The sequence below is a fragment of the Python bivittatus genome, unplaced genomic scaffold (genome assembly GCF_059951505.1).
Source record: "Python bivittatus isolate LINGU-HERP-01145 unplaced genomic scaffold, Pbiv_v1 ctg000330_np1212, whole genome shotgun sequence".
NCBI classification, from domain to species: domain Eukaryota; kingdom Metazoa; phylum Chordata; class Lepidosauria; order Squamata; family Pythonidae; genus Python; species Python bivittatus.
Window position 1 is genome coordinate 50,521,262 of NW_028277058.1, and position 17,835 is coordinate 50,539,096.

The 17,835-nt window shown below is 41.4% G+C and overlaps 1 protein-coding gene and 1 long non-coding RNA gene across 2 annotated transcripts; one reads left to right on the top strand and one right to left on the bottom strand.

Annotated features, from left to right (window-relative positions):
- Positions 1-2,502: 2,502 nt before the first annotated feature.
- On the bottom strand, positions 2,503-13,116 carry HDHD5 (haloacid dehalogenase like hydrolase domain containing 5). The gene is made up of 8 exons (XM_088141266.1): positions 12,906-13,116; positions 11,254-11,460; positions 9,223-9,335; positions 8,774-8,867; positions 8,225-8,258; positions 7,839-8,013; positions 3,670-3,858; positions 2,503-3,184 (listed from the first exon to the last, which is right to left on the bottom strand). Exons 1-8 carry the CDS (start codon positions 13,053-13,055, stop codon positions 2,827-2,829), a joined length of 1,320 nt encoding a protein of 439 aa, XP_087997392.1. The 5' UTR covers positions 13,056-13,116; the 3' UTR covers positions 2,503-2,826.
- Positions 13,117-16,920, top strand: LOC148215973 (uncharacterized). The gene is made up of 3 exons (XR_015796275.1): positions 13,117-13,334; positions 14,630-14,828; positions 16,221-16,920. It is a non-coding gene; the product is annotated as an uncharacterized LOC148215973 (long non-coding RNA).
- Positions 16,921-17,835: the final 915 nt, after the last annotated feature.

A 17,835-nucleotide genomic window follows, 5' to 3' on the forward strand; every position in this document is an offset into this window, starting at 1 on the left:
CTTCACTCTGAACATTGCTCGAAAGAGAGTGGAGCAAAAGATTTATTCTCCAGACTATCAAGAGCCATGTTTCTTTAGAGCAGTGAGTTTGAACGTGGGGGAGCATTTTACATAAAGAACCCAAAGCCCATAATTATGTCTTACAAAACTGTCAGGAGGTAGCAGCTGCAGAAGGGAAAGACAAAGAGAGAAAAAGACAATTTGATTCCTCTTTAAAAAGTGCAAATAGCTGTTTGAAGGGGAGAGGATGGATAACACCCCTGAGACAGAAAGCGGCTCCACAAGCCAGAATTAACATGCCAGGATGGTGCTGAAAGCTCTTTCTCGCCTCAGTGGCCCTTCTCTTGCTGATCTTCCAAGCACTGGTCTCCAATCACTAATTCCTATTTTCCATTTGGTTTAAGTTGCATCTCATTTCCACTCTTCTGCCTCTTCACTGGTTCCTTCTTGTTCAACACCTGAACGCAGGAAGCCATGTTTTACTGAGCTCCTGTCCATGCTGCAGCTCCTCAGAATTGTAGGGCCAGAGAGGTCTTTGTCACCTTGTCCAGAAACCCCATGGATTGCATCTGGGAACGTTTGGTTGGAATCTACTGTCCTGCAATTTAAACCCATAATGCCAGGTTCTGTACTCTGAAACAAGAGAGTACACCCTTCCTTCTAAGTTACCTAGATACATACACGTCACTAGGTTTAAAAGATTTCTAACAGGAAACAGACAAGCCTAGATGGAAAGGTTGAGGTACATGCACAGCCCTGATATTAATACCCCAGGCCCAGAAAGTGAGGTTCTATTGGGGACAGTTAACCCACATAAATTATAGGCTAGCACTTAATATTTGGTGAGGGCATCTGTCTCTTAAGCTATTTTTCTCTTATCCCCCATCATTTCCATTTTCTTTAAAAGAGTTCCTTGAGATCTTTCTACCCCCCACTTGCTCTGAGGACTTGTGAATGACAGGGTTTGTCAATGAAGCAAATCAGATTCCAGTTTGATGGGCAGTCAGTCAATGACACCAGTACATCCGAACAGTTGGAAATGGAGGATGAAGAGACAAGTGATATGCTCCAGCAGCAGACAGGAGGCAGCTACTAAAAAAGAAAACCAAACTTCCTTTCCCACAGGCAACATAGTCAGTTAGAAAAAAAGAGACCTGGTTCAGCCATCTTGACTACTACAGCATAGTTTTTTCTCTTCTTTGATTTCTCTTCTTATTCCTTCTACTGCAGATAAAGTAACTGGTATACAGGCAGGCTTGAATATTTTTTAAACTAAATGGCCAATTTTTGGTTTTGATCAACATAATATAGAGAAAGGATGGTAAAAACAAACTGTGAAAATATCCAGTTCTTCCACTAGTGGCATGCTCCTCTTTTATCTTTGTATTCTAGTAAGTTATTTTGCACTCATTGTTAAAAAAAACTAAAGTCTTACATGCCTTGCTTGTTTGTATGTATGTATGTATGCACATACATATGTATATTTTACTGTTGTACAACCACAGACAATTTTATAATTTTTTTAATGTGCAGCCATTATATGTAGAGTAATCTGTCTAGGTAGGAGTTAACTACTCTAAAACAAACAAAAAAAGATCCTGGATAGTTTTCCCTTCCAACTTGTTTAAATAAACAAGTTTATTTTTATTTCTAAAAACAGTACACCTATTACACTTTTTGTATTTTACTTTTGGCAAGGAATGACTGAATAGGTCATCCCTTACCCACCTTAGAACTATGGCTCTAAGAGCACATATGTAAGACCTTCAAAGGTGCAATTTGGAGGGGTTATGCTGCTTATGGCAAGTAGAGATAAATATTTCAGGACTAGTAGAATGAGGTAGTCATGAAGAAAGGTTGAATTAGTTACTATGGTACCTACCAAGTATGATCTTCTAATTTATATGGCATAAAGTAGCACTCCTACTGTGACAAGAGGTTCCATAGCTTCCAAACATCCAATTTATTATAAATCAACTTACGACACATATTTAATATGTGCATTCATAAAATCATCTGGAAGAATGAAAAAACCAAAAAGTGTACAGGTGATCCTCAGGCTATGATCACTCGTTCAGCAACTGTTCAAATTTGCGATGGCGCTGAATGAGGGGGATTTACGACGGGTCCTCAGAGTTCTGACCATCACAGTGCTCACAGTCACATGACTGCAATTTGCAACCTTACCTGCTGGCTTCCCACAAGCAAAGACAATCAGGAAGCCGGCAGGAAGTCAAAAGTCACAGTCATGTGAAGTCCTTGCTTAATGACCCGCATGGTCCTCGCTTAGCGACAGCAACCAGGGCTGCTGGAACTGCCATAGTTAAGTGACACAGTCATGTGATGTCATGCTTTACAACCATGCTGTTTAGCGATGGCAACTCTAGTCCCAATTGCCATTGTAACCCAAGGACTACCTGTAGTAGCACTCATGATAACGGCTTGCAGCATTTAGACAGGGTTCCCCATCCCAATAATAATGGATGAAACAAAGCCACAAACTGGGATTATTCAATGGCTGATTGTATTGCAGGCAAAAAGAAAAGTTTGAAAATCTCACACATGGGTATCCGGTGGGATCACCAAGTGATCCATTCAATTAAGAAGTCCTTACACCTCTGTAACCAAGCCAACATTAGCAAAGGAGATTAATTTTAAACTGCCTGGTTGACAGACTTGGGGTTTGAAAAACTGTTTAGTACAATCCCTACCAAAAAAAAAAAAAAAAAGAACTGGAGAATTTTCTTTCACTTTGGCATGAGTTAAACAAGAAAAAGATCAAGTTTTCTTGCATCCCCACACCAGGTGCTGCTGAGCATGGATTGGTCATTCTTGTTTCCAATTCTCTTTTTGAAATACAAGTTCCACAGCATCATTAACATCATGCACAACATGAGAAGCTTCCACCAAGTTTGGATCAAAATGGAAATCGCGATGCCCGTGGGATACAGTCTCCAGTATGTTCTCCTGGCCAGTAGGCATGTCTCCGTGAGGATTGTAGACCCCAGTGCAAACTAGTATAGAGTGGCAGCTCTTTGCAGAGCTGACTGAGACACTGCAATCTCTCTGTATCTCTAGATGTTTCTCTCTCTCTGCAGCCATAGCAGTTACATTTACTTCAGCCTGAGTCTGGAGGTAGCGATTGTAGAGGTTGGCACCATAAATATCAGCCATTGGATTGTCCCTGTAAGTAGAGTCAAGATATAAGAACAGAGCAGGATGGGGGAGGAACAATCTTAAACAGTAGTTAATGTATGAGAGTATTCACATTTTGCCTACCATTAAATCATTCTTCCCCAACATATTGTCCTCCAGTTGTATTATGACCGCAACTCCCCAGTTCCAAGCAGCATAGCCAATGGCACATTGACAATGGGAAATATTTCATTGGTATACTTACCTCCATCTGATTATCCATACACTAACCATGCACTTTGCTGCTTATAAATAGAGATATTACATTCAAGATCAGCAGCAAGAACAGAGACTAAGTTCTCACACTGCCCTGTTGTCCATTGTGCTTAACCACAAACCGTGGTTTACACACAATGGCTGGGTTCACACAACCTGCTAAACCAAACTAACAATGAGCAACACAACTCTTCTCGCTGTTCTTTGCACTATCGCAAAATCTTCACCTTTCCAAGCTAAAATAGGAGGGCTTCTTACCCAACAGCATATAGTTGGCAAAGAGGGGATGACCAGCCACAACTTTCCATTTGCTGCTTGAGCACATGTTCAGCATAGCGGTAAGTAACAGTGCTGGGCTTGCCTAACAGGGCCTCATACTTCAGCTCCTTGCCAGTCATCTTCTTGTAGATGTTCTCCAAGCAGACAAGGAAAGTGCCATGGCCAAACCTGGCCAGTGGAAGAGACGGGGGAGAGGGGGAAAAAGGAAGCCATCAGTATATATATGCTGACTGACTGGAGCATAACAACTTGCCTTGTATATGTATCCTGGATTAAACATACTCTAGTTCAATGTCCAAGCACTGCCCTCAGCATGTGGAAGCAGGATCAGGCCTGGTTAGTACTTACATGGGGGATTACCTAAGAACTCCAGGGCTATGGGCTAAACTGGGAAGAAAAAAAAAATTCCAAGAAAAGACAACAGCAAACCATTTTCATTGCTCTGCCTAGAAGACTACATAGATGCTGCCAGCAGGAACCGGGCTGTTTTTGTTTTTTGCTTGCCAAGTGACATACACTGGAATGTCCTCTCCTTACACTGTACGCTCCTCTCTTATATTTGGTCTTGCAAAATTCAATAGTTGCTGGTGCTCCCTTGTTAGCGATTTGCTCTGTTACCATTACACTTTTCAAAACTCTCCCCTACTGGGTGGAAAAAGTGACTGGATTTCTCCAAGGGAAGGAGAAATTCTCCAACAATTAATTGTCAACTCATAAATGCCTGGACATAAAGGCATGATTCCAATTGCTTTCTGAAAGAAAACAGAGTGACACCTACTGCGAGAGAATTCCATAATGGGGATGTTATCACTCAAAAACCCTACTCCTGGCTATCACACTGTGAGACATCATTGGTGGGACCATAAGCAAGGCCTTCCCAGCAATCTCTCTGCACAAGTTGAATAATATAAGGGAAGGCAATCTTTTAAATACCAGAGTCCTAAATTATAAGGACTTTATAGACAATCATCAACTCAAGTTGAGCCTGCTAGCTCATAGGTGTTAACACAGTACAGTTCTTTCAGGAACAGAATTATATGGTCCCACTTAAAAATTAGGCAGCAACATTCTGCACCAGTTGTAGCTGCTGGATTGTCTTCAAGCAAGCCCATGGATTGCAGCAAACTAAGAAGAGAAACTGAAAGATCAAAGATCACGAGGCTAGGCTATCTTGGCACAGTGTGATGGAATGGAATTATGAAGGCCAGGCTCAGGGAGAAAAACATTTTCTTACATCTCCTGAGGAGCGTGGGAGATACAAGAGGATGAGGCTGGCACCTCCCTGAGGAATTCACAATGTTGTGGCTGGCATTACTTGGGAGCTGGGGTTTCAGTCTGGGAAGTTTGATGTCAGGCCTAGCCCAAGGAACTCCAAGAGACCATGTAAATTCAGTCCAGCTATGTTTATTAGCTACAACCTCTAGCAAGAATCTTCCCAGACTGAAACCCCAGCTCCCAAGTAATGCCAGCCACAACATTGTGAATTCCTCAGGGAGGTGCCAGTCTCATCCTCTTGTATCTCCCACGCTCCTCAGGAGATGTAAGAAAATGTTTTTCTCCCTGAGCCTGGCCTTCATAATTCCATTCCATCACACACAGGTAGGATAATAGCTGGCACATCAACTGAAGTTGGGTGTCAATCCTTCTTGCCACTGAGACCACTTGCACTTCTAGTGACTGATTAGAATGAAGAACCCCCAAGGTACCCCTCTGTTATTTCAGAAAGAGTGCTACCTCATCCGGTACCCGCTACCTTTTTACCTCCCAGACCTGAGAACAAAGATATCTGCATCTTATCTGGATTCAGCTTCAGTTTGGTGAAATCCAATCCATCATAAACTCTAAAAATACCAATCATCTGAACAGTCTTTCCTAATTTAGGTGGAAAGCAGAAACAGAATTGGTATCATCCAGCTATTGTTGCCATCAAACTTCAAGTCACTGGATGACTACCTCCAGTAGGTTTATATAAATATTGAATAGCAGCAGAGAAAGGACAGAATTTTGTGATATCCTGCAAGTATCAAGGAATTAAGTAGAAATCTGCCAGTGCCACTCTCTGGTGGTGATTCTACAAGTAGGACTCACACCCTGAAGACATTTTCCCTCAACATTTAAGGTTCTGAATAACTACTACACCGTTGCAAATATTATTTTCTTGAGCAAGGTGCTAGGGAGTTGATGGCCATCAGTCATGTTTCAGGATTGGCTATAGCACATGAAGTCTTACCTGTCCTGATTGGCAACTCTAACTGGGAGAGAGGCCTAGGGAATGCTACCATTTTGATTCTTCTGGCTCTCTCAGCAATCCCTGACACTAGTGATCAAAGAAGATTGCTAACATTGCTCAGTCAGCTGTGAACTGGAGACACGTTTCAGTGCTTCCACTACTTGTAGGACCACCACCATAGAATGGCAGTAGCAGATCTATTTGATTGAGATATATTGTCTCATAAGGAGAGCCAAACTGGAGCAAGCAAACAAACATAGTCTTGTTCATCAGAAAGTGGATCATAATTGACTTTGCTACGGCCAGGAGTTTCCAACAATGGAAGGAGTATAGTGTTCTTGCATTTACATAGTTACAAGGTGGCCAAGGGATGTGTATGTGTGAATGTCCTGCCTTTTATTGTGCTATCATTTCTCTAGTGGTTTGCAGCTTCTTGGCTTGCCATGTATTCAAAGGAAGATACCAGATAGGAACGGCTAAAATTCAGCAAGGACGTAAGTGGGTGAGTCCATTTTTGATGCCTCTTTATATGTGGGATTTATCCCTACCGGACTGAAGCACCCTTATCCAGGTTGTGCTTTGGAGTCAGTCGCAATGCATCATTCTTTCCAGCTGTATCCACTTGAATTGTAATGGATATTAACCTATATTTTATCCAGCAAAAGCTAATATTCTCAATTTATTTCTTGGTAAATTCTGTTAGTCTTTTGTACTAAATGGCACCTTTAGAACAGACCTGGCCTTCTGTGCTTTTTCTTCCTTCTAACATACTAGCAATAACCTAGGGAGGAGGTGAAACTTTCTGATGTTTTCTTTAGGTCAACATGTCCTGTTCCTCTGAAAAGAGAGGCTGTTATTTCTTGTCTTTTTATCAGGTTAATTATAGCTATTATGAATCCTGACCTGATCATGCATCTGATCATGCACACTGTCACATTATGACCACGTGTAATGGAGAGGTGGGCACTGTAAATTAAGATATGCCCTTATCAGTACATATTTTATGGCCATGTGCCATTGGGGAGATGTATTTTGAATAGGCTATTATAGGTTGTTGTATATACTTAAGCATTTTTTGAGGTTTAATCAGGCTTTGCCTCCTTTGGTCTTGACTCTAACAAGAGAACACAAATACCACCCTGTTTAGAGCATAAGGTCTTACCATAAGTTTTCCAATATTGTATAATCAGTATAATTTTCATAACATATTCTGTTTATTTGTATTAATTTCATTAATTATACTATTATCCAACAAGCATATACAACACTCACCTATTTCCTAAAAGCATGGTTTCTGGTTAAGACTAGAGCAGATGGGCAGTGAATAGGGAAAGTGTTGTTTCAATTTAACCCTTACATCATAATAGTCTCTTGATTTTTTTCTCTTGAAAGTTATTTTGAAAGCATTTTTTTTTTGCATCAAACTGAATGAGAACTATTAGGGAAAAACGCTTCCATTTATTGCTCTAGCTATGTTTCTTGTTTGAGAGGAAATTATCTACTTTGTTCAAATACGTTTTTATATATGTGGTGGCATTTCAAAGTAGTCAACATTCTTATGATCATATAATATATTCAATTGTGTTCTATTTATTGCATTTCCATATTGTAATCTTCAATCATCCTTGTTAAACTATTATCAGTTTTACTTGTAATGATTTGCTAATTCACAGACTAGTTAGACTGAGGATTAAATACAGGATTCAGATTGATCTAGGAAAGAATTTCTATAAAGACAAAAAAACCCTACCTAAAATAATGTCAAATTCCAACCTGTCTGTTAGGTAATAGTAAGGTTCTAGCTCATGCAAGCTAACTAAGAAATTCTACAAGAGATTTACTGAGCATGCTAAAGATTGGATGAGAAAAAACAATTAAAAAATGTCACTGAGAGGTCCCCACAAGTCATTTCTCTCACCTTGGCATCTTGGCCTCTGCCATCCACAAGAGGTCCATGTTGCAAGCAAGGATAGGTAGATGTGGGTATGGCACAGAAGCTAACTCTACTCCTGGATTCCCATTGCTCAAGAGTATATCAATAATCAGCTGAAGAGAAGTTTCCCACCTTACTGGTTCCCCCAACAGAATTATTCCTGAAGATGGAGAAAGGTGGACAACTTTTTAAACAATGCATGTCTGTATGGCATACTTTCTAAAATTCTTTAGAATGTTATTCATTAGATTGTCCGCTTCTTTTTTTCTAGTGCTATTTCATTAGTCAGCCTGATCAAGGACATAAATTAAGTCTGGCCTAAGAAGGGCAAACTGTACCCTTAAAACTGCAAAGGTACCCAACAAAGTTACCTTCTATGGTGGGAAAGTCAATGGTTGGAGGAGGCTGTAAAAAACAAACAAAAGAGAAACAAATTTTAAACAATGTCAACAAATGAGCCAAGGTATTTCCAGAGAAAATAAACATATTTAGAATCAAATTTTGCAAATCCATAAAGCAGGAGAGATCCAGCTGGACCTTATTTCCCCTCAACATTTCCTTTTCCTGCACAAAGGACAATAGAACAATCACTCCTTTCCTAAGAGAAAGGACACACTGAAGGTAGCAGAAGACTTAGCTTTTTTAAGAAGTCAGGGTTTCTTCCTAGCTTATGATTCTGGCTTGCTAGAAGAAGAAGAAACCATGGATTCTTCTTGCAACACTAATTATTTTAATATTTTTCTATGCAAGTTCTTAATTAAGCCAGTGTGAAAGTTTGTGAAAGTGTGAAAGATTAGAACCTTGTCAGCAAAAGTATTCTTAGAGAAGGTTGAAGTAAATAGCAGAACACCAAATCGAGTTAGACACAACAGAGGTCCTTTCAGTCAACCACACTTTTCTACGCCCAGGTTGATACTTGCCAGTTCTTTAGGCCGCCGCTTTTGATCAACCATATCCAACAAGGGAAATGCTTTCCTAATGTCTTCAATGGTAAGAACATGCTGAAATCCCAAGCTATTTCAGATGGTCAAGGAATAGCATTTTTTTTTTCAAAGAAAAATGATCAAAAATAACAGAATTTACTAACAGGAAATCTATATAATGGATCTAGGTTTAAGTTGCCATTCCTCCATGGAGTTAATTGGGTGATTTGGCCCTCTCACTGTATCTCTACAACTTACCTGCCAGGATTGTTTTTGTGGGGAGAATAAGGGGAAACCTCCACGTCTGCTATCCTGAACTCTTTAAGGGAGGATAGGATAGAAATAGAACAAATACATGCAATTGCACCCATTATACAACAGTGGCTCTGAATATACAGCTAAGGAAGTGGGAGGAAAAGAAAAATTTTGGAAACAGAAAAGGATACTCCCTGGCATTCTCTTCCACAGGACCCTGTCCACACACAAGCACACACTTGTCATGGAACTGATGGAAAAGTCGCAGTGGGCTATGGGAAAGGATTACCCATTCAGGAGATACCTGAAAAAAAAAAAAAGAGAGAGAGGACAACAAGGCAGCTAACCAACTCTTTACATTGCTGTTACAAAAACTGTCATACATGGATGATTGGCCTGGATAATGCCCAGATCATTTCCAACCCATTCCGAAGTGGACTGAAGAAGCCAGCTGCAAAATTGAGATACTCCTAGATCCAACATTTTCACTGAAGGACAGATAACCCCAGGGCTAGGATCATTATAGAGTTGGGCATCCTTATAAATTTATTTAAATAAATGAATACATAAATAGAAAAGTCTTTTATCTGGCTGATAGTCCAGCTATCAGCTACACCCGGACAGGCATAAATATATATGTTGTGCTTATCTCTCAGTTGAATTACCATAACACAGTGTTTCTCAACCTTGGGAACTTTAAGATGTGTGGACTTCAACTCCCAGAATTCCCTAGCCAGCAAAGCTAGGGAATTCTGGGAGTTGAAGTCCATACATCTTAAAGTTCCCAAGGTTGGGAAACACTGCCATAACATGTTGACCATAGAGCTACCTTTGAAGATTGCTCAGAAATATATATTTGTCCAAATCCAGGACTGACTAATAGGATCAAACAATGCCACTATTTCATCAGCTTTATTGGCTGCCAATTTTTTCCAGGCCAATATAATTGCTGGCCGTTTAGAGCCTTGAACAACTTGGAGCCAGATTATCTCAAGGAACTTTTCTTCCTGTATGTACTGACTCAGACATTTGCATCACCATCACTGGCCTTTCCCTATGTGCATGTTCCTCCTTAGCTACAAGGAAGAAAGCCTTTTTAATCATGGCAACCCACTTTTCGAATATCCCCCCCCCCCAAAGCTAATCTGGTGCTTACACTGTTATCTGTTTAGCACTGGGATAAATTATTCCTCTTCTCTCAGCAATCTGAGATGTAGGGCTTTAATTCTGGAATGGTGTGCCTGTTATTATGTTAGGATGAAGGCTCTTTTCCTTGTGTGATTTATGGAGGCGTTTTAAGGTTTTATTACCTTTTATGTATGCATGAATCTACATATGTGGCTTTGTAATCTGCTTGGAGAACTCTTGTTAGTGGGCCAATTGAAATGAAAAATAATAATAAATAGGAACAGAAAGCATACTAGATTAACTGTTTTCTCTCTCTCTTTTCTTTCTGGCCCTCATACACTTGATTAACTCTTTTTCTTTTTTTCTTTCAGGGATCCAAATTTGGGTTACGGAGGTCATTTTTCAGAATTGAATCAATATCAGACCCAGCACAAAATGAACTTTCATGAAAATCTTACGTTAGAACTTCAACTCAACAACTGAAAAGGGCAGACTCCAGCCACCCAATTTCTGATGAAGTTTTTAGTGGTGGAAGGAAGACCCCAAATACACATCACAGTCCCAATATGGGTCTCTTTATGAACTTGCATAGCTACATTTCACCTGAAAGAACACACTAATAGGAACATCATGTTTCTGTATTTGGGAAGCATTTTATTTCTTTTAAATTATAATCTATCCATAACTAGGAAAAATATGTATCTACTACTAATGCATCAGCTTGGGAATAAGAATGGTATCCAACAAATGGATATTAATTATGCACGCAGTATTAGCTATACTAAACTGCAATATTAGCTGTACTAAACTGATTCTGTAGTAAGATTCTCAATTAGTTGAGCCTATCAGTTTTGGATCAAATCCCATCAGCTTCAGATAGCAATGGCCATTATAAGAGAACAGAATACTTGCAGTCCAAAACACCTTGAGGGAATCAGGTTGTCCAACCTTGCTCTAAGTTTACAATTAGACAATACAGGTTTCTTTTTCCTTACAAAGATCCCACACAAGACATGGAGAAGGATCCTCTTAGAACTTCAGAATTCTATCTTTGTAGTCAGCCATTGACTTGATAACAAAGGTAAACTCAATACCTTAAATCCAAGGGCTTCAGTCAGTTCCTCAGCCTTGCTGTCCCGAGAACAGTTCCCTGCATTGGTTAAAAATGCAACTGGCACATGGAAGTGGCCCTTAACATTTGTTAGTTTCTGGAATGCCTTCTTAGCAGCAGGAATGACTAAGCGGCCCCGTAAAAGCACTCCATCAATATCAAAGAGGAATCCAAACGAAGGAGATGTCAGCTGTAGTGGACAAAGATTCAAAGGAATTGGATTATTTGCAACGTTAGTTTAAGAACAACAGTCGGGATGAGTTGCATTAGCAGTTCTGTCAAGACTATGCTTCCAAGAAAAGATATAAAACAAAGGCAAGTTAAAAATTTCAAATCGTTTATTAAATTAATACATTTTAATCTTTCTCTATCATATGTTCAAGGTAGCAATCAAGGATGCTGCTTAAAAGTTAACACTAAAACAGTGTTGTCCAAACCTGGCCACTTTAAGATGAGTGGACTTCTGGCTGGGGAATTCTGGGAGTTGAAGTCCACTCATCTTAAAGTGGCCAAGTTTGGACAACACTGCATTAAAAACTCATGCGCAGACAGTAAAACACCTCCAGTAGAAAGTATCCCCGATAGTTAACAGGAGCTTCTTAAGAATCTGATTCATTTCACAAGGCCTCCAAAGAAGTACACTCTACATGATTTTTCAAAAGTCAGGAATGAGAGACATATCCTAAGCTTCTGAGGGAAATTATTCCAGAAAGCCAGGCCCATCACTGAAAAGCTCATGCACGCAATATAGTTTGGGAACTCAAGGTATTATATTAATAGCTAAGAGACTTTATAAGAAGGTCACTTGAAGATATCTGTACAGCATACTAACTCCAGAAGGGAGATGGCAATCTGGAGCGTGGACATGGGGAAAATTAAAGTTTTTATCCCCCTCCCTAGCAAAATTTCTTCAGATTAGTGTTTCTCAGCTCCTGTCAAGAGTGGGGAGCAGCCATTAGTCCCCACAACCAGTTCACCAGGTGGGAGGGGGTGAGCATGGGAGCCTTGAGGGCCACAGGAAGGCCAAGGAACAGGAGCTGCTCATTCTTGACATAAGACCAGGGCAGTACATCTGACAGCACGTTGCAAGTTGATCTACACCCAGCAACCTTCAAGTACTCCAGCGGGGAATCAAAGTCACAGCAGGACAAGGAATCTTGAAATGAGAACCATCCCCAACTTCTCCAGCCGCTCTCAGACCAGTTGGAGGCACCAGTAACAACGCAGACTCAGGAAGAAGCCAAGGCTTGCCCGGGGTTAACATTCCCCTTCCACCCGTCTGAAGCGCCTTGCCCAAAAGGGCATTTTATGAATGACTTCCGAGCCAACCCGCTTCACGGCTTCGTTACACCAGGCTCAGCGAAGCGTGCCACGGGGCACGCCGGCTGGGAAGCCTGCGAATGGAGCTCCCACGCGTGGGGAGGCCACCAGGCCGGGAAAAGCGAGGATAAAGCGGACCCCCTTTGCAACCGTGGCCGCCGAGCCTCCGCGCCGGGCTAACGGCGGCCGCGGGCGAGAGCGCCTGCCCGGCGGCAGAGAAGCCAGCAGGCCAAGCCTTGCGCCTGTGTCCGGCTCGCTCTCCTTGGAAAGGTCACCGGCCGAGAGGACCCCAGCACGCCCGGCGGCTCCTCTCACCTGACGAAGCCCGCAGGCTGCGCCCGCAAAGCCGCCGCCGCTGCCGAGGCGGGAGAGGCGGCCGCCCCCGGCCGCGCCCGGCTCCGCGCCGGCTCGCAGCGCCCTCCGCAGCGCGGCTCTGCCCGCCGGGCGCCAGCAGCGCAGAGCCATCCGCTCTTCCCGTCCCCGGGAGCGCCTGGGGGCGGCGATCCCGGCCCGATCACATGGAGCGCGGGCAACCGGCGGGGCGGGGCGGGGCGGGGCGGGGCGAGGAACTACAGCTCCCAGGCTCCGCTGCTCGCGGGGCGGGAGGCGGAGGGGGCCTCCCCGGCGGGGTGCTTTCAGCGGCTCCCCACAAGCGGCTTCTCTGAAGCACGCCGGGCAGAACCCGAGAAAGGGGGTTGCAAATAGATGAACCCATGAACCACCAGATGAGCCCAGGGAACAAAGGTGCGTCTGAATCACCTGGCTAACCCGAGTTGGATTAAAACACTGATTCTCAAACTTGGCAACTTTAAGATGGGTGGACCTTAACTCCCAGGATTCCCCAGCCAGCTCTGCAGAGCTGGCTGGGGAATCCTGGGAGTTGAGGTCCACCCATCTTAAAGTTGCCAAGTTTGAGAAACGCGGGATTAAAAGAAGTCTGCAGACCAACCTGGGAAAAGGTGCGAAGCAGGATTTGCAGAGAAAAAAGGAGCGCGGAGAGACCCTTCACAGCTGAGGTCCACCCGCAAGCCTCCCCAGGAGGAAGACAGAGCAAGAGAGATGATTATTTTTTTGCGGAAAAAAGCGGCGCCTCTCTCCGGATCGGTGTTGAAACGCTCCCCCGCGCCCCCCAGTAAAGGTTGGGGGACTAGACCAACTTCTTTTCCAAGGTCTCCCCATGCTCGGCCCAAGGGGGACCCTATTCCATTTCTCAGGGACGCCCCCAGCAGGAAAGCGAGCAAGATCTCCCGCAGCCTCTTCGCGCCCAGCGCAGAAAAGCTTTCACGGGTCCGCGCCCGGCTCATGGGAAAGCGCAGACGGCGATCAACTTTAGTCTTTGAATTCTTTTCCCGATGCATTTTGGAGCCTGTAGTTCTAGCTTCCCTCCGCGCTACGCGCTCCTGATTGGCTGACCCGGAACTACATCTCCCAGAATGCAAAGCCCTTCCGGAAGAGCTCGGACTATAATTAGTTACTTAGGGGTGTTTTTGTTTATTTGTTTGCAACTCCGGCGACAACGTGAATGTACTAAGGTTTAGGAATCTGATCGTGTTCAGACTGGCTTTCTTTCCCAAGGCTAAGGATGACTCAGTTTGTGGTGCCCGCCTTCAAGTAATGCAGTAAAGCAAACGTTTAGCACAAACTCTTCAGCTCATATTGACCCCTTCCTGAAGTTTCAGGCTGTTCATCGCAGCCCAAACATTTATTATATGAAAATAATTTAATAAATACTAATAACAATAATTGGCCCCTTGGATAGTCCCATCGACCCTTGGAGGTCAATACTGACCACTTGGGGAACCCTGATTTAGAACCACATTAGGGCTTAATACAATACATCCAACAGATGCACTGACTGGGCTCAGATAGTTAATTTACAGCCTGGTCTGCAGACTCTTAACCCAACACAGTTAACCAGGTCATTCAGACCCATCAGCTGCCTATGTACCACGGGCTTATTTGGTTTGTTCGTGATTTCGTATATTCTGCAAAACCAGAAAATGGGTTAACTCTAACTGGGCTATGTTTTGCTCATGCAGTCAAACCAAAGGAAGGCTTTGCACACTAAACAAAGAGCAGGACGTGTAGAATGACAGAAAAGATGTTTTCCCCTCTCAGCAATTAAAATTTGCCATAAGAGATGACTCAGTCGTTTTGGCAGGAAAAAAATGGCATTTGCTAGTTGGTGTTTGGCATATACTTACTGAGGAATTTCAAAAGCCCCACAGTAACTAGAAGGTAAGTTTTCAACAAAATAAGTATGTTTTCAGTAAAGCAACAGTCACTGTATGAAAAATACCTCACTTCACTATCATCATAGTCATTGGGTTAGTGTTGATATCTGAAGCAATGACTTCAACAGATACTTATTTAAAAAGTACCTGCATATTGTTAAAAAGTGCTTTCATATTGTTCCATTGGAAGCTTTTAATTTATTTAAGGAGATTATACTCTACCCTTTAGATTTATGAGGGATCTCATGAAAAATTACAACGAAGAATTATAGTCGGGGAGCTAATTCCAAAAATTCACAGTAGTGATCCTTTTTTAGGCAAACGGAGGGTCACAACAATGTGCACATTTTACTAAAGAGGATTTGCTTCCGCAGATTGAATAGAATAGAATAGACAGAATAGAAATTTAATAAAATAAATAAATAATCTTCGTTCACACATGTTGGCATATATTTCAGAGATTTCTGAACTAATCCAACTGCTTGAATTCCAATACACTGACCCATAAACTAACTATACTATCTGAGTCTGATAATACTAACTAGTCAAACACATTTTAGTCGAGGGTACTGTTTAAACCCAGCCAATCACACGGTCATAACTGATCAAGGAACAGATGGAGAAAGGTATGGAATTACATGCATATTAGTTTAAGTAGCTTGCCCATAGGATTCAAATGTTTATGATAATGACATTAATAACAATAATAACGACAATAATATTCTATCACATATATGCCTCACTTTGAAATGTGGGAGCAGAATAAGAAACCAAGTTACAATGTGAATGCATAGTAAAAAAAAAGATGGGACCACATATTCAAAGAAGTTGCCCAAATAAGAAAGTTGACAGCCAAGGTAGTTCCAGGACAGGTCAAAGAAGGAAAAGTAGACCAGGCAAATTTGAACTTATTTCTTCTGGATATGTAGAAAAAAAGAGAGAAATGGCTGTCTGGGAGAAGAAAGGAACATTGGTTTGAATCACAAGACATGCCTGATGAATAACAGAGATGGCTGGTCTGGGAGATTAAGGCCTAGAAAACCAAACTGGCATCATGCAGAGACCCCAAACTTTCAGCAATTTGTAGTACTACTATATGCAAAAAGTTATGAGTAATTCTGAAAAATTCCCAAGTTACCAAGCTTGTAATCAATTGTTGAGAACCCTCTAGAACAGAGTTCCTCAACCTTGGCAACTTGAAGATGTGTGGGCTTCAACTCCCATGCTGGCTGGGGAATTCTGGGAGTTGAAGTCCACACATCTTCAAGTCACCAAGGTTGAGGAACCCTGCTCTAGAATATATAAATTGATTGATTTAGATTAACCTCAAATGTCTTATGTTTTTATCTCTGTTATTTTGAGGATTTTTTAATTGTCAATTTTAATCCAATTTTAGGTGCTCAGAGTCACATCTGCAACTTGGGGCAGCCATGTAAATTGAATAAACAAATAAGCATGCAGAACAAGGGAAGGAAAGTCACAAGTATGCACACATCTGTTTGGACCCAAGAGGTGGCCATCTGAAGATCGAGTGGATACCTTAAAAGAGGACTGAAAACTGTGTTGAAAAACAAGTGTCATGTATCAGATTGATTAGGGTCTTTACTACCGTGCAGGAATATTGCTGGTTATTCAAGCCTAATCATTCTGAAGTGTCAGCAAGTCTAAATACTTCTTAGGATCATAATTCTTTTAATTAGAGTGCTTGATATGGATTTGGTGTTTTCTCTGGTTCTTGTTAATCCTGTATTAATTTAAGGGGAGCTATTGCTTGGATTACTATATAATGTGAAACTGACTGAAGTGTGTACCAAGTGTGTTTGCTTGCTCCGTATGTAATAAAGATGTGTTAAGTTTCCAAGTGAATCCGTCTCAGGAATCCACTCCTCAAGTGGTGTACAAACCACAGGAAAACATAGCAATTTAGATATTCATTCCCAAAGTTCTTCTGGTCATCCAGAAGAGGTCACCTTTGTGCCATAAAACATGAACTTCTTGATGCCAAACTGCAGTACAACAACTCAAATTAGCATACTGCTGCTGGCTATGTGTTTTTAGAAACTAGCAAGGACCATCTCAAGAACAAACCATTGACCTTTCACGTAAAGAACTAAATTGATGATGTGTCGCCAACTTGGTGTTGGCTCTTAACAACCACATGGACAGAGTTAAAGAACAAAATAGTGAATGCTAAAGAGGAACAACTGATGATATTATTGAAAAGGTACCTGTCCGGAAAATGGAAAAGAGAGCTAGCAGCAAACATACAACTTCTTAATGACAAAATCATTTTATTAATTTTAAAAATTAAAATTATATGTATTATTCATGTTTACAATAAATGTCCTATGTTACTGCCAAAGCAGGAGCTCAAAAGAAATTTACAATAAATTTCAATTGCTGTAAGCAAGGTTCTATACAAAGTTAAGCCTTTTGAACATCCTAGTAAATAAAGTGCTTTGCAATGCGATTCTCCATCTGTACTCAGATAAAAGTCCCTCTGAATTCAGTGGGCTTCACTATGTGTATGACATAATAAACTCTGCTGAAACTAATGGGATTTACAGCATACATCCTTACGCTGTAATTTTGCCTTTTAAATCCAAGATAATTGGAAATGTATAACTGTGCCTGACACGTGTTCCACTGTAAACATTTAATTGAATGGTGTTTGTAAAGTTATAGAAACCCCCCAAAATAATTTCTTGTCTAAAGCATTGCCAGTCTTAAATGGTATAGATGAAGAGTAAAAGTCTACAGAGTAAACTAGAATTCTTTTCCAGTATTCTATTTTTTTAACTTTTTTTTTTTAATTTACTGTTTTCATTCTACATGTTTTCCAAATCCCTACCTTTGTTGCCAAAAATTAAGTACAGTAATGGAAAAGGAAATCTTTTATCAATACTTCCACAATTCCAGGCCTCCAAACTAGGCTATACAAATTTAATTAATTAATTAATTAAAGCTTGAGGAGATCAGAGTTTAAGATGCATACCTCCTTGTTACAGAAG

Coding starts and splice junctions, on each gene's coding strand:
- HDHD5 (XM_088141266.1), bottom strand. CDS start 13,055: ATGGCTCTGCGCTGCTGGCGCCCGGCGGGCAGAGCCGCGCTGCGGAGG. Junction 3,859..7,838: donor GCAGAGGCCAAGATGCCAAG/GTGAGAGAAATG, acceptor TCCACTGGCCAG/GTTTGGCCATGGCACTTTCC. Junction 3,185..3,669: donor TGCCAACTATATGCTGTTGG/GTAAGAAGCCCT, acceptor CTCTACTTACAG/GGACAATCCAATGGCTGATA.